This window comes from Rissa tridactyla, chromosome 1, assembly GCF_028500815.1.
Source record: "Rissa tridactyla isolate bRisTri1 chromosome 1, bRisTri1.patW.cur.20221130, whole genome shotgun sequence".
Lineage (NCBI taxonomy): Eukaryota > Metazoa > Chordata > Aves > Charadriiformes > Laridae > Rissa > Rissa tridactyla.
Genome location: NC_071466.1, coordinates 186,028,096 through 186,049,804, shown reverse-complemented (window position 1 = coordinate 186,049,804; position 21,709 = coordinate 186,028,096). Strand labels below are relative to the sequence as shown.

The 21,709-nt window shown below is 40.6% G+C and overlaps 1 protein-coding gene across 2 annotated transcripts in view; it reads right to left on the bottom strand.

Annotated features, from left to right (window-relative positions):
* Positions 1 to 1,689: 1,689 nt before the first annotated feature.
* Positions 1,690 to 21,709, bottom strand: part of NELL2 (neural EGFL like 2) — a 156,574-nt gene continuing 136,554 nt past the window's right edge. For both annotated transcript variants that reach the window (XM_054187934.1, XM_054187932.1), the window contains exons 16-20: positions 19,651 to 19,791; positions 9,302 to 9,495; positions 8,172 to 8,348; positions 5,237 to 5,461; positions 1,690 to 2,484 (exon numbers count right to left, since the gene is read on the bottom strand). In XM_054187934.1, the coding sequence (XP_054043909.1) occupies positions 2,434 to 2,484; positions 5,237 to 5,461; positions 8,172 to 8,348; positions 9,302 to 9,495; positions 19,651 to 19,791 (788 nt within the window). In that variant the 3' untranslated portion in view covers positions 1,690 to 2,433. The remainder of the gene's footprint in view (positions 2,485 to 5,236; positions 5,462 to 8,171; positions 8,349 to 9,301; positions 9,496 to 19,650; positions 19,792 to 21,709) is intronic.

Below are 21,709 nucleotides of genomic sequence, written 5' to 3'. Positions count from 1 at the left end.
AGCAGTATTACTCTGCCTTCCAGAAAGGATTGAGAAAAAATTTGGAGATAATTTTCCTTACAGTTGTCATATCTGTTATAGGTCTAAATCTGATGTTGGTGGATGCACTGAACCAGATTCAGGGCAGGGACACTTGCCTCACCCATAACTTATCTATCCATGGACCCAAAATAGGGATGCTTACAACTATTCTATGGATATCTGCCCTTCTCTCTACCAGCTCTACAGCTTTCCTTCTGACGGAGGCCAAGGATTCTGCCCTTGAAAAATATTAACTCTTCTGAACAAAAGAAGTCTGGCCTTCATGCGTTTCCTATGTCTCTCTTATACCTATTCTTAAATGAAATTGAAGTGCAATTCTTCAACGGTAACACCTTCTGCTAAACCTTCTCTCAGAAATAGGCATGGAGCTGCCACTGAAACCCACTGGAGATGTGCCTTGGCGTCTGAGGGGAAAATATGACCTCCTGACAATTACTGGCACACAAGAAAATACTGCAAGGAAGGCAGCTTTTTTACAGAGCTAGCGCTCTTCTTTAAAAACTTTGATTGCAGCTTGCCAGGAGCTGGACAAGACAGTAAAACCCTCGAGTACCTGTTATTTATGGACTAGGTGAGGAAAAAGGTGTATTTGGTCTGAAAATCTTCATAGCTTTAATGGTCCAATGCAGACTATCAATTTGCGGCTTTTTGCATTTTTTTCAGATTTTTAGCTTCTTGGGTTTGTTTCTATTAGTTGCATTCAATAGCATAGCATGTCTTGTATTCCCTGCTCCAAAAACATCCAGTACTCAGAGACAGTAGGGCTCAAGGGAATACCTACCAGACACATGCAGTTGTGTGGCGTTCCTCTGATCTCCCGCTGTACCTGAAATACTGTGAAGTAGCATCTGTTTGCAGGAAAATACTTCTGTTTTGTAAAAAATACATATGTGGACTTCCCTTGTAGCTTAATAATACACAGAGGTAATAGTAATGGAAGTTTTGCCTGACCAGGTTGCGTGACAATCTACTGAACTGGTGAAAGAGATGCTGAAGAGAAGCAAGGCCCTTTGAAAAGAACATGACTACTGGAGAAGTATTTACAGAATGCTTTTAAATCATCCTTTTTATAAGTGCGGCTTTGTTCTTTATTTCTCTCCCAGAATAACATAGCTTTGGTCACCTAGCCTCTATTATTTCTTGTCCCAACAGCACAGTAGTGAAAATAGGGTTTGCATATTGAAGTGATCCTCATGCATCAAGATACTTTACACAAACAACTAAACCAGCTGTGGAGCTTGTAGAAAGATAAACGAACCCAGGGCAGGCGGAGAGATGAGGAATCAGAGAAGATCCCTTGTAAATCTGAGCAGATGCAAGCCACACACAAATGGCCTGTACCCACCCTGGGTGACAGCATCCCGCTGGCATGTAGGATCTCATCTTTAGGCACATGAATTTTCTGTTCACTCTCCTGTAATGACTCAGATGTATGAAGTTATTTATGCATTCCCAGAATAACAAAGATAGGACATGACAGGCATAAGGTTGGGAAGAAGCTCCCATACGTAGAGGAGCTGGACAAGCAATACCCCGGCTGTACTGCCCAGACGCTGAGGCACGCTGGCAAAGAAGGGACAGTAACAACATGCATGAAAATGGCATCCCTGAAAAGAAAAGGCACTACAAACAGAAATGTAAGGTAAGAGAAATATTTATTTAAATTTGCACAATAACGAGCTTATACTGAACAAATTCAATCAAGAAATAATAGTAAGTGCAGTAAAACAAGGAAATATTGATGACTTTTCCCATCAGAAAACATTAAGAAGCCATGCCTGTGCATCACGGGTTTTCTTTTTTGGCTTTTTTTAAATTTTTTTTGTTTTTACAATAACTTCTATCTTTTTTTTTTTTTCAGCGCACATACTGTACATATCACATCTTAGCTGCTAGGTTCTTTATTCCTGAAGGCTTCATCCTTTTACTCAAACGTCTGCTAAATTCTGCAGTGAGCAATCAAACACATTTGTGCAGATCCAAATATGATTAGGTAAAAATCTCTGCATCCGGTCAAGTGCTGGACTCTCAAAGTTTCGGAAGACCCTGTAAGAGCTCCTAGTTGATTTTGGATCTTGACATCGTTATGTACAGCATTACAATGTGTCACTTTACACTAAACTAATATTCTGCATAATGATGTCAGACAGACAAATAGCCAGAAGATTTGGGCCTGACCTCATACAAAGGGTTACACATCTGAGCTTGTCTCGAGTCCCATAAATTTCACTCTGATTCAGGTAACTGAGTTCATCACAGATCTGCACTTTAGATGGACAAAAACCAATCTAATTTTAGTTTTAATTTTGTACAATTTTTGGTCTAAAGGTCTTTTTGTTGTGAAGGAAAATTCTTTAACCAGAAACTGCTTGTGAGAGGTGGTTGTTGGTGTCACAGTTCCTGAAGGCACTGTGGGTCCACTGAGCAACAGACGTGGCCATTCTAAAGGAAGAAAAAAACAGAAAGAAGAATCAAAACAATTAGCATTTTGTAGAAACTCAGTCAATTTAACAAGCTCAGCCATTTGCAAACACCCTTCAGACTTTAATGTACAGGTTTGTAAAATACAAGACATCTACAGATTTTGCTTGGATTCCTGACATTGTCATCATGTCCTTCCCTTGCCCAAGGGAACGGGCTACTATGATTCCTCTAATTGCTTGGTTTGCTGTGCTCTGTATCCCAGCACTACAACAGTCAAACTGAACGAAGCTGGGATCAGTCGAAGAAATGCTCCCGCCATAAAGGTACTGGGCATCTGCTGAGGCACACAAAGCTGTTGAACAAGACAGGGCATTTCGGAATTCTATTTAGATCGGGACTCTGCGTTTTATTTAGCCCTGTATGCCTCAAGTTAATACATCCTGGCTGTTAACACCAGCAAACATTAATCCATAAAGTTTTTTCCTGATAGTCCAGACATTGATCTGAGAATATTAGCAATTAAGGGAACAGATTGCCTATGACATGATTAAAGTACTGGAGAAATTGTTTTCTGCATCTCTACTACTTCTTTTCTTAAGTCTGATTCTTAGACTGCAAATAAAAGCTGTGTATTGTTTTGAAATTACTCCAAATACATTCAGTTGACTAAATTGCCATGCCTGATGAAAGACCAAGGTAGGAATCATTCAAACGTTTTCTTTCACTCGTGTTACAGGAGGTTAGACAATCCTACTGTCCACCTTTACTTGTGATTTGAAATGGTTTTGTTTTGTACCTAAGTCACCTTTAGCTGATGCCCAGGTTTCTGAATTCTTAAAGGACTTGTGTAAACCTATTTTGCTACAGCTTGCTTAAAGAGGCTTAGACTGGATCTTTGACCTTCCATGTGATGCTCTGCAAGAAAAGAGTGGGGTGACACAGGACGAATGAGACAGAGAACTATACAAATTGGGCACAGCATTAACCTGATCTGTAGGGAGCTGGCTGCTTGCATGCAGAGCTACAATATTAAAATGCTGCCAATATGGGCAGATAGCGTATTTCAAAAAGAAAATTGTTCTGTGATGAGAACTGTGTAAAATTTGGCTTGCTGAGGGACAAAGTGGTACATCTTCACTGTTAAGGAGCTTCTCACCTGAGCCATATTAAATCTGTGGGGTTTGGTAGAATATCTGTCTTAATCTTACATATATTCCCAGGGCAGCAATGGATTTTATTAGGCTATGTAGCTGTTTACACTGAATACAAATTAGCTGATGTTTAAGGTTCAGTCCTTGCTTAAGTGAAAAGGGCAGATGGGAGCAGCACACAGGCGGCCATCAGCAGAACTGACACATGGCTGCTGTATTGCCACCGATTAGCAGGACAACGACGAGAACAGATTTCCCATCGCTGAATCTCTAAAGAGCTTTAGAGAAGAATCACACATGAATATTTGTTTTACAGATGGCGAAACCACGGCACATGAACCTCAGGAACTTGCCCAAGCGAAAAGTAACTTCTAGCACTGGAGTTGGTGTATGCCACCAGCTACGGACCCCAAAAGTATGGGTTTCTGCATGTAAGGCTGTGCCATCATCCTTTGGGCAGCAGCTGGCTTTCTAACCATTAGCTACTCTGTCAGATCACATCATTTTCTTCTAACCACCGACCCGTTCTGACAGCAAGACAAATGTCGACGCCTACTTGGTGCATACCACTTCCCTCATAAAAGGACTACGCCTCGACAACAGCAGCTGCTGTTGCACACAGTGTTGTGTAAGGCAAAGTGGAGGAAGAAAGTGGTGCGTGGCAACTTCTGCTACATGAACAGTTACTCCCCACCGCTCCCAGCAGGAGGTGCTGAAGTTAGATTATTTTTTATGAGCACCTTTTCAAAGTAGTTAGTTGTACCATACACTAGAGTTTGGGAAATATCTTCCTTGGGAAGGACATAGAATAAAGACCAAAATCAACTGTGAATTTCAGTAATAATTAAAGATCTCTGGACGAATCCTGCTCTTTCTCTCTCTCTCCTTGGCTACTGTGGAAACACTCTTTGTCATTCTTCAGTATTGGATGGTGCAAAGTACAATTCACCTTACAGGCTTATTTTGAATGGAAAAACTTCTTTTAACCTCCTTTTCTTTTGCATCTTTGAAAAGAGATGCCAGAATTCACATAAGCCCACAGCCATTAGTCTTTCTCCTCAAGACAATGAATTCCTTTGACTACGAAAACTATTAAATGTTCTAAACATTATGTTGATTCTACTCATAATTTTAAAGCAAGAAAGCTATATATATAGCTACTCCTTTTATTCTCAAAACAATTACTGTTCTCAAAAAGCAATTCAATCAGTTCTGATAATGCTATAGTATCACATAGAACAAATTTCTTGTGTGAAGTCTAGTCTGACATATACATTCGTTACTGTATATACTTCCAAGACAGCATGGGGCTGTACGGTAAAAATGCAATCAAAATTGAAGCGAGCTATCCTGGCAGAAAAGCCAAGCCCACCACTGTGTCCACAGCATGCTGCAGCATGGGATGTTGTCCTGCTTCCAACCTGCTAGCACATTAAACCATCCTGCTAGCACATGCAAGAGTGAAGTCAACAAAGTTGAACATTTTTACCATAATCTCTGCTGCTTTAAAACAAGTGTAGACACCAACTACCCACTGACCAGACTCAGTGCATTAATATTTATACGCTACAGAACAAGCTGCGAAAGAGGCATCTCAGCTGAATTTTTATATTCTTTACCTTGCACTGGCAGAGGGTGCACTCTGTGCCGTGCTTAATCCAAGAAGATCCAGTGAAGCGAACGACGTTGGTTTCATCCAGGCAGGTTTTAGTGATGTCATTGCGAATGGTGTCCGCTTGGCAGGGGTCAGTGACACAGCGTGGGCAGCACTCATTCTCCGGGAGGACACTGAATTCACAATCCACCTCTGGGCACGGCAAGGGCCAGCAGTCAACCTCGCCTTGCTGTTTACAAATATTATGAGAACAAGAGAAGATTATAAGCTCTTACTTGGTTTCATTACCCATTCCTCTGACTCAGCATTATGTTTCTTAACTGGCTAATTACTGGCTAATTTTATCCATCTGGTCCCATTCAGAAGTCAGCACAAAGAACACCGAAATTCATTGCCTGTGGGAGACACAGCAAGTTGGGTGCTTTTTCTGCATGCTATTCAGGAAGTGTATTAGTTTTAACCTATTTCAACACACTGTGCATCAAGTTGCAGCTGAAAATTCTCCATAAACAACATGCAATACAGAATATGGATCTGTCCTTGTGAAGTTCTACTTTTAGAAGTGACAGAAGCCATAACATAGAATCATAGAATCATAGAACCATTTAGGTTGGAAAAGACCCTTGGGATCATCCAGTCCAACCATCATCTCCACTCTACAAAGTTCTCCCCTACATCATATCCCTTAACACTGCATTTAAACGAGTCTTAAACACATTCAGGGATGGTGACTCCACCACCTCCCTGGGCAGCCTATTCCAGTGTCTGACCACTCCTTCTGTGAAGAATTTTGTCCTAATGTCCAGCCTAAACCTACCCTGCTGCAGCTTGAAGCCATTCCCTCTTCTTCTATCGCTAATTACCTGTGAGAAAAGACCAGCACCAACATCTCTACAGTGTCCTTTCAAGTAGTTGTAGAGAGCGATGAGGTCTCCCCTCAGCCACCTCTTCCTCAAACTAAACAGTCCCAGCTCCTTCAATCGCTCCTCATAAGATTTATTCTCCAGGCCCTTCACCAGCTTCGTTGCCCTCCTCTGCACTCGCTCCAGCACCTCAATATCTCTCTCATATTGAGGTGCCCAGAACTGGACACAATACTCAAGGTGCTGCACTGCAAAAGTGCTTCAAAATCTCCTGTTTCACCTTTCACCTGGTTCTTACTTCTACTACGACTTTTGGGTCGCCATATAAAGCCCTCAAATTCAGCTTTGGATGGGCTAGAGTTTATCTTTGCCACGGTTACAAATGCATCAGCTGAACTACAGGTGTCAAGCTACCAGCAACCCAATGCAGCAGGGAACACCAGCACATTTTCAGTGAGAGGTCCTACACCCCCTTACCATCCATTTTGGATGTTGCGATCGGAATACCTGAACGGCCACACTTAATCACACTTTCTGTTGTGATTAGTGACGGGTTCAGTACAGTCAGGGTACGAAAAGGCCAAAAGAGAGGCTTGTGTTGGGCCAGAATATCTGCAGGGGAAGTTACCGTATGCCTGTACACAAATCTAAAGATGTCAAATTATTCATATCAGTTACTAGAAGTCGGGGTCAGCTTCCCTTCAACTCTGGACAAGGGCCAAAGTTTCCTATCTATTGGTCAAAGAAAAGACTTCACAGAAGTCATTAATGCATATTCCTTTTGGAGCAGGTCCATCTCTGACCTCCAATTTACTCAGCTCATTTGAAACACAGATTGAGTAGTCTGGATTTAAGGGAGGCAAAGAGAATAGCGTTTGGTCCTAGGAAAGAAGTTTATTCACAAAACCTGTACCTAAGGCTTTTAGAATGCTGAGTGCAGTATCTCCAGAGCAAAAACTGAGAAAAATTCCCCAGGATTTACCATAGCTCCAAATTCACCCTCCTTGTTGCAGAAAGTATTGTGAAGTTACTCTTTTACAAAATTTTCAGCTGTGTCTGTTTTCCTCTTTTTGAATCACATGACGGTAAGAATAAAAGCAATCTTAAAATCAGTCACTGATCTTGATATTTCAAATTATTTTTTTAGTGATGGACAGTACAAGGAGTACACAATACCTTGTCACCCCCACAAAAAAGCCCTGACAACTGTAAGAAAGCAGGCTTTAGTTACAGAAGTAGCATCTTGAAAAAAAAAGAAACATCTATTGAGATCCCAAACTATACATTGGATTGGTTTGGTTTGGTTTGAAGACATTTAATGAAGCACCTGGGAATCTATTTCATTGGATTTTAGCAGCAGTAACACTGAAAGTACAATGTCTACAGAAATTGGTTTCTGGCTGTTATTCATGATACCCTGACAAGAGAAAGATGCTAGATGGACTAGGCTTTACATTTGGAGATAACCTGTGATAAAAGCTAGTTGTTTTTATCTTGGGATTTTTTTCAGTCATAGAAACTTCTTGAGCGGCATTATGCAGAATAGCTTTTTGCTCAGAGTCTGAAATACATGCCTAGGAAAAAGATCGCAAGCTTTAAAAGATTTTTTTTTTAAAAAAGTCATTTCACTATTTTGAAAAATGCATCGAGTCTTATTATTTCTTCCGTTACTCAGAATGTCTGCATGAATAAACATATTTTAGTCTATTGGCATCTTTGAAATTATCAATCGTGAAAATAAATACATATTTAGAATTCTGTTATACAGCTACATTGGTCTTTGAATGAGTGAACACGTGAGTGTTGCTGTGCAGGTGCCATATCCAAATGACCTCCACTCTTTGCTAAAACAATCTTCATGATTAAATAATTTCTATTACATCTACTGTGTCAGAATGCATTTTTGACTGGAACTTGACAATATGGACAAATATCCATGAAAACCAGATTTCGATTATACACATACTCCAGAGGAAATTAAATGGATGCTAATGCATGAAAATTAACTATTCACAGATCAGAATATCTCACATCCTTTTTCCCTCCTGCCTCGGCTGCTGTAATCGGGAGCCTTACCAAACAGCGACACTGCTGACAGTTCTGTATCCAGGAGTCACCGCTGTTGTAGGAAAGCTCCCCGCTCTGATGTAAACACTGACTGCTGAGCCTCGGGTCGCATTCAGGACAGCAAAATAGGTCAACAGTGGGATTTTCACAGTCACAGACCATTCGGCGGCACATCACATATCCACTCTGTTGTTGGGAGACAGACATAAAGCGATGGCAGAAATTTGCACAACTCCAGCAGTACTTGTACCAAAATTTGATTTTTTGGCATGATTCTAAGCCACTAGCAGCTCACGAGTTTTTCCACTAGACAATATCTTTGTCAAAATACAATTCAAACAGAGGCAGAAACCACGATACACAGTAACTACCATGAAGTTCCCCTGTTGTCTTATATACATCCTTCCTGCAATCAACCTTCAGACAGCTTTCCCCCAGGGTGATGGAACCCAAGGGTGTCTTTCCCAACAGGCAAACCTTTTAATGGATTGCAATAAGTTTATGTCATTTTCATATGGATGCTATTTAAGTCTTGTTTTAAACTTTCAGACCTGTCCTTCTCTTCTGTAACTATTCACCTAAGGAAGATGATAGGTAGGTCTGAAATAAAATTTGTGCGCATGAAACTTGAGCTGCTGAAATGCTCGGGACTTTGTCAGCAGTGTATTGGGCCTTCATTCTTCATCAGCATTTAGCTTGGGATCAAGCTTCCCGCAGCAAACATTTGAGAAAGTTAAGCTGAATTACTCTGCAGATAGAGAACCTACTTCTATTTATAGCCATCTGCTAGAGTTACTGGCGTCAGTCACCAACGCCAATATGTGTCTAGACAGACAGCTTCTTTGCATGAAAATGCCGTTACTCCCACCCAGAAAACACAGGTGGCATCTCTGCTAACAAAACAGTTCTACCATCCTTCTTCCAGTATTGTATAATAAATCTCCCGTGGAAGTTCTGCTCATGCAGGTTGCAGAGAGAGGCTCTCCCCCAAACCCTATATAATATGTAATTCCATTTTTCTGCAACACCATACCAACACCTGAGAAGGCAGCTAAAAGAGGAATTTCACTTGAATCACAACGTTCTTCCCTCGTCCCTACCGCCATCTTGCAGAAGCAGCTACTTCTGTTTCTACTGACCTGGCATGAGCAGACAGAGCATCTGTCATTCTCCAGCACCCAAATCTGACCGTTGTGCTTGATTTTGTCTTCATGGATACAGTCTCCTGTGCAGTTCTTGCCATGGGGACATCGGCAGTCGTACCCACCATCCAAGTTAAAGCAAACAGTGTCATTGGCACAGCTATGCCTTCCGGTTCCACATTCATCAATGTCTGCAAAAACATGCCATGAAATGCTCTTAGCCTACATTCAACTAACAAAAATGTTCTTGCGGCAGTCAATATAAATGATTCTTGGCCATTAAAGCCTTCAGCTGAAAATTAATTTGCACTTCATCAGAATGGGGATAAATAACTTACAAGTTCACAAAAAATATTTTTCAAGTCACATCAACTTTTAAAACATGATATTTTGAGTTTTCCTATGCATCCTTCTAAGTGAATGCTACTGAGCAAGGTGGTTTCAATGAAGAAATTACAGGAAACATAAGCGCAAAAATAATTCTCAGCTCCCTAAAGAGCACTAGTTTGTGGCAACCGTTCATGAGACATGTGCAGTTAAACAAGAAAAGCTGCAGAATCTTGTTTTTAAAACCTTTTGCTGGCTCTGTGTAGCACATTTGAGTTCACTTGCTGAGAAGTTAATGTGAAAGGTGACATCTGACCTGTAAGCTCATTTAAGCCAGCACACCATGCTTTAAGTTGCATCATTTATTAGGGTGTGCAAACTAGAATATCTTAATTATTCAAGCTGCAGTGACATCTATAGCCCTTGTGTCTAGCATAGAAAATAAAGAAAAAAAAATAATGTCTCCAGTGAATAAAGGTAATGACTTCAAAACAATCATATCTCAAAGAATTCAAGAGTACTTTTAAAGGTCTACTTCATCAGGGTACACACAATTATTTTGCAAGGGGAAACTAGCAGCACACACTGCCTTCTACCTGAATAGTCTTTGTTTAGCTTCTTCAGCTGTCCATATGCGGAAAACTTACCTGGGAGAAAAGCTTTGAAAGGGCATGAGGTAAGCAGCTATATGTGATAAAATGTGGAAAACACTAGAAAAATAAAAACTAGATCTATGGCGGTTGTAAATATCAGTACACTGAGTTCAGCTCTAAATACAATTCCACAACAGTCGGGCCCCAGCTCCTAAGTAGAGTTCATTAAAAAGTAGTGGTGTGATATTTAACTGTCCAACTGATCAGTACAAGACAAAAAAAGCAATATGGTCATGCAGGTATCTTTCACCATCAGCATAAAAACTTAATAAAACACTCAGCTTTGGGTTCAATAATGGAAATGAAACCCCCAATTCACCTCAAGCACATTCAGTTTAAAGCAAAATAACTCAATTATCATTTCAACTCCAAGTGTGGCTGCAGTCAACATAAGCACACAAGTTGCTAACATGAATATGAATTGGGATGAAAAACAGCAGGGAAATTATTAGAATTCCATTGTACCAATAGGCAGCATTGTGGGCTTCCTTCAAATACAGTGTGCAATAACAGCGGCACCATCTCAAAAAAAGGTATTGCAAAATTACTAGGTCTTACGGGAAGGATGAAGAAAACGTCCTTCGAGAAGAACTGAAAAGCAATGGATTGTTCATCTCTAAAAGGACATCAGCAAGAAGGGATATAGCCAAAAAATAAAGAATACTCCAGAGAAGACATGTTGAGAGCTTTTGCTCTCCATGTTGCCTAACACACAAGACAGGGGACAGTGAACAAAACTGAAAGACAACAAATTTAAGCCTGATAAAAGGAAGAAACTTTTCATACAACGCATAGAAAAACTACGACACTCACTGCCATAGAATGTTAAGAAGGGAAAAAAAATGCATAGCCAAAGGTGTATAAAGCTAGCAAGAGTATTCAATTCGTAAAGCTAACAGATTTTGGAAGAGAGATTACATTTCATGCATTAGGGTCTATGGTGCCCTTATTTACATATCAGATAATCCAGAACAGGCGAATTGTCTCAGATCTCCACATCTTCTGCTTCATTATCTTCTGAAGCATCTGGAGTCAGATGCTGTTGCAACAGGGCAGAAGATAACTGGGGTCATGAACCTAATTCAGTGTGGCTATTCGCATGGCCCTGAACAGCTGAAGCATCGCGGGCACATCAGACAGGGAAACCCATCCCAACAGCAAGGATACATAATTAGCGAACAGACGGCCCTGCGGAGGCTGTGCAGTCTCCAGCCTTGAAGGTTTTTAGACAAGTAGCTAACAGGAACGGTTTGAGTGATGCTGGTTTGGGCAGTGCAGAGGGATGGAAAAGCTGCTCTCTCCTTCCTTTAATGTCTCTTAAATCCATACAATCTGTCAATTTAAAGTTAAGATCTCCATATACTTGCTCTAACTGGTTTTAAGTTATGCAATAAAGAGAACAAACACAAATCCTATTTAAAAATAATGATTCAGGTTAACAGCACAATTCCCTTTATCACTGAAGTCATTTTTAATAAATGACTTTCCGACACTTGTGTTCCTTTGTTTAAAACACTCTTTTGTACAAAGCTTTCACGTAGCTAGTGTCATAAATGAATAATGTAATTTCTCAACAACCTGGCCACTTAACTGAAAGCAGCCATATTTAATGAGATACTTGGACGAAGTTCAGCTGTCATGTAAATAAGAACAGTTTCCTTTAAACACAAATGGTGACCCTAGAACACTAAGTCTGCATTTGGCACTTACGTACAAGTGTACTTCACAATTTGCCCATGAGGAAAATGCTTCTGAGGTTTGTTTTTCAACACGGTAACGGCTAGAGCGCTGTTACTGAACATAATTGAGGTTTCATCATTGACTCTGGTATTGAGCCGAGCTTACCCAACATTGAGAACTTATGAAAAATCCCAACCTTGGTTTTTTCAGTTGTTTAATTCATTAAAATAGATGTTCTGGATGCAGCAATTTAAATATCCCTGGTCGAAGCAGGAGCTATTTAGGTTTTGATTCTAACCTAATCAGAAACAGCAGTGTGTTTATAAAGTAGCAAGAGAAACACAAACTTTGCATGCGTGAAATTCTCATCTGCATTATTCATCCACATCAAACTTCAGGCATTATCTGCAAAGAACTTGCACACAGATCATCCACACCAAGCAAAACCTTGTTCAGCTTTTTTACTTTGGATTTATACTGAATGGTGAATTATGTTACTGACATTTTGTTTACAGCCATAACCAGCTCTCCAAATTCCATAACCATATGGACAGGGTACACTGCCATCCTGCATCTTTTGCGTCTGAAAAAGGGAGAGGGGACGATGACAGGTTGAGTATTTACAGTATATCCAATCACAGAGGCATGTTATTATTGATTTCCTATTGTTTAAAAAAAAAACCCCAAAAGCACAACAAAGCAGATAAAAATAATTCACTTCAGGCTATTTACAACACGCTGCTTAGGAATCAAGCAGCTTGAATGTTATGACATTAGAACATTAAGTCTCAAAAGACTTGGAGGTTTCCCTCAGAAAAAAAACCAAACAAAACGTAACTAGTTACCTAGTGCTAAATTGAAGATAATTTCCTATTTACCTAGCTTACATTACAAATTACAGCAGCTTTGATCTGGCACGCTTTTCCTTTTCTTACCATCATCCCAGGGTACAAGTTAATGCTGCAATGACAAAGGAGTACCATGGATGAAGAAGTAGTGATACACGTTACAGAAAGCTAGGAGTTAGTTGTACCACAAGTGATTTCATGCCTACACGGGAAAAATACCGGACTAAAGTCATACAAAATGGTGGCAGTACCTGGAATGGCTAAACTCCATTTGTAATATTTGAGAGACTGCAAAGGCAGAAAACTCCATAAAAACGGGAATTCAAATTGCCCCACCAGGTTGTGACCCAAGGCTGTATTTAACAGATTTACTGACTGTTTCTTGGAACAGACGGTCAAAGAATTCCCGAAGGGACAAGGCATCATTTGACTTGGCCCTGACCAGTGTGCAGGCTCTAATTCAAAACCTGTCCACTGAGCCACTACTCTGTATTGGTGACCAACAGTGACCACAATGTACGCAAGTTGAATATCCTTAAAGCAATTTAACAGGCTGCAAAAAATCTTTTCTTTTCAAAGGGGGAATTACGTTAAAATGATGACTTTTTAAAGATGAATTAAAACTAGTGGCCAAAAGGATAAAACGTTTTCAGATAGAAAGATTGTTTAAAGATACTACATTATAGATTCAGAGTAAACATATACTATGCTAATGAAAAAGACTTTAAAGAGGGGATACATTTCATATAATGTAATATTTTTATTTGAAAACTTCACGAGCTCCTTTGCATAATACACGCTGTTAAAGGAACTATGTCCCATGGAATAAAAGAGGTTGTTGACTCACAGACTAATAGCGGGTTAATTAGTAAGTTATAAAAGGCAGGAATAAATGGTCAGGCTGTCACAAAGGAGAGTTATTCCGGGGAAGCGCCCCAAAAATCTGTGCCAGAATGTGTGCTGCCCACTATACTTAGTCATCTGGAGGAATGGATCAACAGCGAGATGAAAAAGGCTGTTGATAAGAAAGTATTAAAAGCAAAAAAATTGACAGTGAAATATAGAAGTATTTCATAATATTGGCTGAGTAAACAATAATATGTCAGATGAGACTCAACTGTAAGGTGCAAGGGGGAATACCCGCTCAAAAATCAAATCAGTCTTTTGGATCTATTCTGGAAAGAGATCTTGGAGTTAATGACAGCTCAATAATACTTTGGGCAAAACCCCACAAATACAAGATTCGTAACGACAGATGAGAAAACTTGCAATAAACTCACAAGGAACATGAACAAGGCATAATTAGAAAATAACCTGTGTACATCTTGCTAGGGAATGACAAAGGGCTCAGAGATACATTCTTATGCAGCTGACTGAAAGTTAAAACTTTCCCTCCTCTGATGAGCCATCCAGACTTATGTGCAGGACGTTCACATAAAGCCAGACAAGATCTCCCCTGGAGGTCTTTCTGATATCAGTTAGATTGTGATCTATGTAAAGAGAAGATGAACACCTCTACCATTGAGAAACACGCTGTTGGAAGAGCTGGGTTGGGAAGGTGAACATTTCCTTTGCTCTAAAGCAACTGAAGTTTCTCAATGACTTTAGCTCTGAGGAGTGGCATTAGCTCAGCAAGGTGACAACATGAGGATACCTGAATACTTTTCGTTTAAGGCAAAACAGGAAGGAGTACCTTTGATAGGGAGCCCAAGCTCTTCTGAGCAGGAACTTTGGTTTCTGTTCTGTGTTCTAAGTAAATCTATTGACTGATGTAATCATTCTTCAAAGAGCAAGTGGATTGTGAATAATTTATTCATGACTTCATGCAAGCCAGCTGTCAGAGTGCTTAGCAGATGTGGAAGACGGAGAGCTGAGACTTCAGATGCCGGTAATACCAGCTTCACAGAAATGTTGTTTCCTCATACAGTAAATGTGTTCAAATTACTGTCTGCTAAAATGTGGTGGTTGAGTTTCTGTTTTATTAGTCCTTTTATAAAAGATGAGAAACTCTGCCAAGTTTGTACCCAGCCCACACTCCAGAATATTTAAATACTAATGTGTCTCCATACCTGTCTTCTCTCTGGTCATGTTTAAGTTGCATTCCCAAACTCAGTAATGAAGCCTTAATGCCTATAGCTCTGTTTGGGATGGATGGAAAAAAAAAGTCACTTTATGGTTTTATTTGTTGATCATGATTATGATCATGAATAAAGGCAAAAGGATTTCAACGGAGCTTTTGGAGTGCTAGTAAGACTTCCTGCTGAAGAGTAGTGATTCTTTATTTCCTGTCTCCTTAAGCGCTATCAGTAACAAAGCTTCTGTTAAACATTACCAGCGCTGTAGAAAGGCCTAAGTATAAGACTCCAAACTGACAGCTGTTTTTCAACTACAAGAAATTTCATGTACTAGTTAAAATACTGAATGTACTGTGAGATAAATTCAGACATCCTGACAGTCAGCAATTCCTCTGCCTTCCAGATCCAGAGACATAGATGCTGAAGTGACCATTTTGGACTTTGTTCATCCATTAAGGCTGGGAAGCATCCTGAGGCTTGTAATATGCCTCCATTCCTCATTATTCAAACTGAAAGAGGGTAGATTTAGATTGGATATCAGGAAGAAATTCTTTACTGTAAGGGTAATGAGGCACTGGAACAGGTTGCCCAGAGGAGCTGTGGATGCCCCATCCCTGGAAGTGTTCAAGGCCAGGCTGGATGGGGCTTTGAGCAGCCTGGTCTAGTGGGAGGTGTCCCTGCCCATGGCAGGGGGGTTGGAACTAGGTGATCTTTAAGGCCCCTTCCAACCCGAACCATTCTGTGATTCTGTGATTCTGTGCATGATTATCCTGGATTGTGGAAAATACTGTTCTGGTAGAGCCCCAGCCCTCTGTGTTGTCTGGCAGCCTGCTCTATCACACAGAGAAGGAAGCGATTCTATTTCTGCAAGCAGGACGGCACACAAGGAGCCTAGCCAGACGTTTCAGAACATACACATACAAATAAACCCTTGCAACCAAAAAGATCCTTTTTGAATTGGGCATTCTGGATTGATGCTTTCCAATCCTTTCATTTGCACCTGTCTCATTCCAAGAATGTGGTACCTGCTGAGAGTGAAGGTACGTTGATCTCATATTCTGTATCAACAACAGCTGGTACCTGCCAGATATTCTTGGTAAATCCTAAGGGGCTGCACTAATTAGGTGAGCTATTCTTTGGACGTGGAAGTATGCAAAAAGTCCAACAGCTGATGAGGTATAACCCACACTATTCTGGTACAGACCAATACAGCTTCTCTCTTCAACTGATCTTGGAAGCTTTTAGACATTGCAGGGGACAAATTCAGAGGAATCCAGACCTTATGCAGAACTGCAGAGCAAATATTAACTGGGCCTTAATGTTCTTATTGTAGGATTTTGCCCTCAGTGGTTACAGTTTTTTTAATGCAATGAAGCTTGAGGCTGCAATGTCTACTGTCTTAGCCTAGCTCTCTTTTATGAAATGGTACATGAGAGACAACCTTGAGAGCACCAATAAGACTGTGTAAAGAAACTATAAACAAAAGGTGTAGGGGGGCAAAGAGGAAGGTACCAGATAATATACCGTGCTGAATGCTATATTTACATATATATAAAATTTAAGACTTCCCAAACTCACGCAGTTCTCAAAGACTAAGCGGCTGATCTTTCACCACTTTTACAGAAATAGGATGATGCATAACCTAATTCTATTTCCAAGGGAAAAGCAACAAGCGCTACTAAGAGGTTGAAGCCCTACAGCTGCATTTCTCATCATTTCTCTCGGTAACTGTTATAGAGACCACAGGTCTACCCAGGAGTATAATGTGAAGCAAAACTAATAGCAAAGGAATCTCTAGGTCTTCCGTTGCCTGTAGGTACAATAAAATGGGATTATGCATTTCTGTGTTCAAGTACATTAGTCCAAGTACTCAATGTTTTCAGTCATGTGAAAGAAGCAGCAGTAGCCAAGGTCAATGTAAGTGCAGAACAGGCAATTCAGCAACTATTATTTCATTATCAAGCACTGACAAAGTCTAATTGCTACCAAGGAGTCCCCGTCTAGCTAGGAATTTTTAGTATGGTGTCCTAATGGGACCATTTCCTGCAAAAGGGGTAGGTGCAGTTTTGTTATTCTGTTAAAATAAGTTTTTAAGGAAATGCTCCCGTGCTTCTGTGATCTTAACAGAGGTGTTTCCACCTGAATCTTTAAAACTGGAGCCCTTGCTGAAGGAAACAAATTTCTGACTAACACTGATCACAGAATTCTTTCTGTAGTACTGTCAGCACACGTCCAGGGGACACGGACAGACCCAGATTTGAGGCAGACCATAGAGAACAATCAAGAAAGAAAAGTTTCGAACCCACGCTTCCTTGGCTTTTAAAGGTTGTCTCAGCTGAAAGAGGGAACTTTCTTCAAAGCAACTAAAACTTAAAAAAGATGAGCCGAAGATAAGTCTATATAAACACTACTTTGAAGTGGTCCTCTTAGAAAGCAAAATGGACAAGCCCCCGAAGAACATTTCCTAATCCCTATGAGGTTTAAATTCTTTGTAGCCCCAAGAAAGAAATCAAGGCAGGCTCAGTTTCTCTTTGGTGCAATTCAGCGCTGTTCCTTCTATGGTTCTGCAAGCTGTAGCACTTGCACAAGCCAGAAACCTTCAGAGGGCACTGGCCCTGGATGCAGCAAGAAGCTCATACACCTGCAGGTGGGAAGTGGAGAACTGAGATTTGAAATCTGAGATTAGTATAGCCTGGAAGCTGCTCCCCTGTTACAGTGGGTGTCTAAAAGACCAACCACCAACAGCTCAATCTAATCACCTCTAACTAGGGAATACTGAAGAAGTGCCAAAAGAAATCCATTTTCTTATGTCTTTAAACCCAGTAGGGGAATCTCTCACAGCGGAAAGATCTGACAGCAGAGAAACCAATTGCTTTTGCGCTACTGTGTTCTACTACTGGAAGTTTAACTTTCCATACCGCAATGGATTTTAGGCTCTCCTCATACCTTTCTCAGGTTTTATTTTCTGTCTGAAACACAATGTCACAGGCTTCAATCCAATAAAAAGTGATGTAGTAAAACTAATAAACAATCTAACCTTCCTTCCTATCTCAAGTTGCTATGCATTCCAAAACTTGGAGCTGCAATCAATCAAATTGAAAGTGTTCCACTTTTATTGACTAGGGTTATCAGCAACGAAGATAGTTTCCTGGCATCTGTGACTTAATTCTAATTACTTGTTATTCTCTGTGTATGTTTAATAAAGAACTGCTGGTGCTTTGTAGAAAAGGTCAAAACATTCTAATAATTGCCACTTCTGCATACATATAGCACTCCCCATATTTCTTTCTCCTTGGCTTTTCCTTTGCGTAGAAATTGCTGCTTAATCGTTGCTTGTTTGCACACATCTTGAAGAGCCACTTTGTATCATGTACATCTCTTGAGACAGCACACGCCAAACCACTACCTTCAACCCACGAGACAAATGTTATATTGGCATTGAAGAGAAAACTTGGGGTATTGAGAACATTTCGATAAATGCCTAGCTAGAGTATTACCTGTGCCAGAGTGACAGAAGGGCAACGTTATAATCAGAGAGATCACAACTTCTTCTTCGCACCTTCTTGTTCTAACACCTGGCCAGCTAACACTGACATTTAGCTAGTTCTTGACAAAGAAAGCTCAACTTATGAAAGCAGTGGCTGACTCAAATTGCTGATTCCTCCTGGGAAAACAGGCTTTCAGCTGTGGTGAAAATGTGTTGAAATAAAGTATTGATGATGGGGATACCGAAAAGGTCATTCTCGCTCCTGGAGAACTGTCTGTGTGTCTGCCTTAGTGAAATTAATTCAATTGCTTGCCTTTGGGACCGATGCAGCCCACCAATGTGAGTTTAAACAGCAAGGCAGGAAAGCTTATACTGTGTGAGTACTGAATATTTCAGCACTCGGAGGCAGAAGGGTTCTCCCTTCTCCTAATTGTGCCCTAAGTAGTCCATGGCAAAACAGATTAGTTTGTTCTCTTATTTAAAAGCGGCAGCACGCAATATCTTAAAAGCTGAGTAACACTCCATACTAAGAGATGTGCATCTGAAAATAACTGTGTTCTTAGTAACCTGCTGTTCTGGCATTCATAAACAAAGAAAACCTTCCCATTTCCTTGTCCCCCGTCACTTTCTTGTCCCCTGCACCTTGCCCCAGCCCTAAGTCCACTGAGCTTCCCGTTTTGTAAGGTTGTTCTTCAGATTGCAACTTTCTACAACCCATTCGCCTATGCACAGGAGGAGCAGAGCGGTATTAACCCAGGTGTGGGTAAGGGTGTCAGGGCTGCATAATCATTCTTTGCCATGGGAAATATTTTCATCGCAGACTATTTCAGTGTACAAGGAATGAAGTGGAGGAACTGAGGTCTGGATTGAGGCCCATTTCTACATATAAAGAACCTGACATATAAACAGATTACTGTGGAGTGACTGATTATAGTGCACACCATCAGCCCACGGGAAATCACTTATGCAAAGACCATGCACAGAAGCAGATGTAGGGCCAGGGAAACTGTGTTTTAGGCACCGTGCCTGATTTCACATATTATCTTAGCAAATCACAGAAATGGCCACTAACGCTCCACCTACATGTTAGGAATATTAATACTTTATATTCTTTTGCCTTTTGTTTATGATGCTTATTTAGACCACGATTGCTTTGGGGCAAGGTTTAACTTTCATCGGTACAGTGTCCAAGACAATACTTGACCAGTACAGTCAGAGATACTAGATATTAATGTAATGCGAGTCATAACTCTAGCCCCCTTTTTTAAATACTGACCTTCACAGGATTCTCCACTTGGTGAAAACATCCCATTGTCATGGTAGCCATCTCTGCACTCGCAGTGGTACCAACCAGGCAGGTTAATGCAGTTAGCACGGCTGTCGCACTGAACAAAGCCATCTGAGCATTCATCGATGTCTGTTTATCAAGAATAGCAAAAAAAAGGAGAAAATTCACACAGAGGTAACTGGTACGTTCATCTGATGGAAAAACAATGTCTCCACTAGTTCTGGGTTTCACAGAAGTATTTTCATTACTGACAATTGAATTTCCAGAATTATTTGCAGTAAAGTTTTCAAGCATTTCCATAAAGGCCTTGGGTAATGGTGTTGGCCCTGCCAACAGTGGAGGTTCTGCTAATCCCAATTTACTGTTTACATATTAGCAACTCTTTTTGTCACAACACATGACAGATAACCTGACATCTGTGTAAATTGCCCACAGTATGACGAAAGGAGTGGGATCCCAGTTCAAATAATGAGACATTAACCCTTTGAGAAGTGCAGGCTGCCTGATAAACAAAGATTGTTTCTAGGGGCCTTAAATACTCACTCTGACCCTTGCTTATGCTCTTGGTGACACCGATTGTAGGTTAGTAGGGCTTCCCTATCTTGTGCAGTTTCTGTTGACTTACACCAGCACCTCTGTCGACATAACTGACTGCAGTCTCCTCTCTCACCATCAAAGAGAACAGCTGGGATTACAAACAAATGCTTAGACCCTGAAGATGAAATACAACACGTTCTCCTCCTCCTGATAATTCCTCTGGGATATGTGTTTGTTAAAAGATGAACTTCCACTGACTAAACCTCAGAGTAACAACTGACCGTAGAATGGATTTCTGGAGGCACTCGCTAGATCCAAAATCCACCAAAGCACATCCTGCAGATACCTGACCTCATGGACTTGGCAGAGATGCAGAGAACTTTGCGACATGTTCATTTCCAGTGCCTTCCATTACACAGTAAGCTGTATTACAAGATCAGGTCCCAGAGTATGAGTGTTGTTAACAGTTAGGGAATGCCAGGAGAATGGAGTTAAACAGGGACAAAAACGTGTCCTTCCTTATCAGATTCATAGCACTATCACTGTGGTTTATACCAGAGGTAGCATACCTACTTGAGCAGCAAGCTGACCGAGAGGTGTCTATGGAACTGGCACAGAGGGCGACACAACACATGCAAACTGCCTTCAGAAACAAAATGCTCTAAACCCTAACACCATGAGTTTAAGTAATGAATAAGCCCTTGATGTACTGGCCATTCTGGCCAAAGTAAGGATTCAACCTTTCTCTGACAGGTTGAATCTTTAAAACGAAGAACTAAGATAACAAATTAAGACTCAGACTCTTAGAAGTACCTCAGCAGTTGATCCAGTATCCTCCGGGATGCGGATACGAAGGAAAGGTGTGATGTGACCACTGAGATATATGTAAAATACGTCAAAATTCTGCCCACAGTCCCTGTTAGCTCCCATTTATGTCATCTGTTATTTGCACAGGAGAAAGTATGAACTGGCTAAGAAAATTAATTGTGAGCTGCAATAAGGTAACAAATCTCTTTCCGAGAATACTAATGTGTGCACAGATAAAGATATACTCACTCTGGTCTCTTATGAAATCTATTCAAACACAAACTTGAAAAAACCCCAAGGCTTCCTTATCCAACGAAAACACGTCGTTCCACATTTGAAGGCAAGAAATTTATTAAGTATGTGGGGGATGCCTGCATAAACTATAAGGTATCACTCAGTCACCCACATTTGGTTTTGAGCTGCATTTTTCTTATACACGTCAGGGGGTAGGTGGGATGTGCTCTGGGTATTTTATTTACATGCAAATAACATCTCTTTGGAATAACCTTACAACCATATCATGAGTGCATTGGTTTTTCAAAGCTTTACAGATACTTGATGAGATTTCATTAGAAATCTTCATTATGATGACTCAGTCTGATTTTTTTCTATTCACAGTCTCTCTAACCGGGCACGCCTGGTGTACATTACCAGCATTTATGATGATGAAAGTTACCAGTACTCCTGCTGGAATATTGCACCA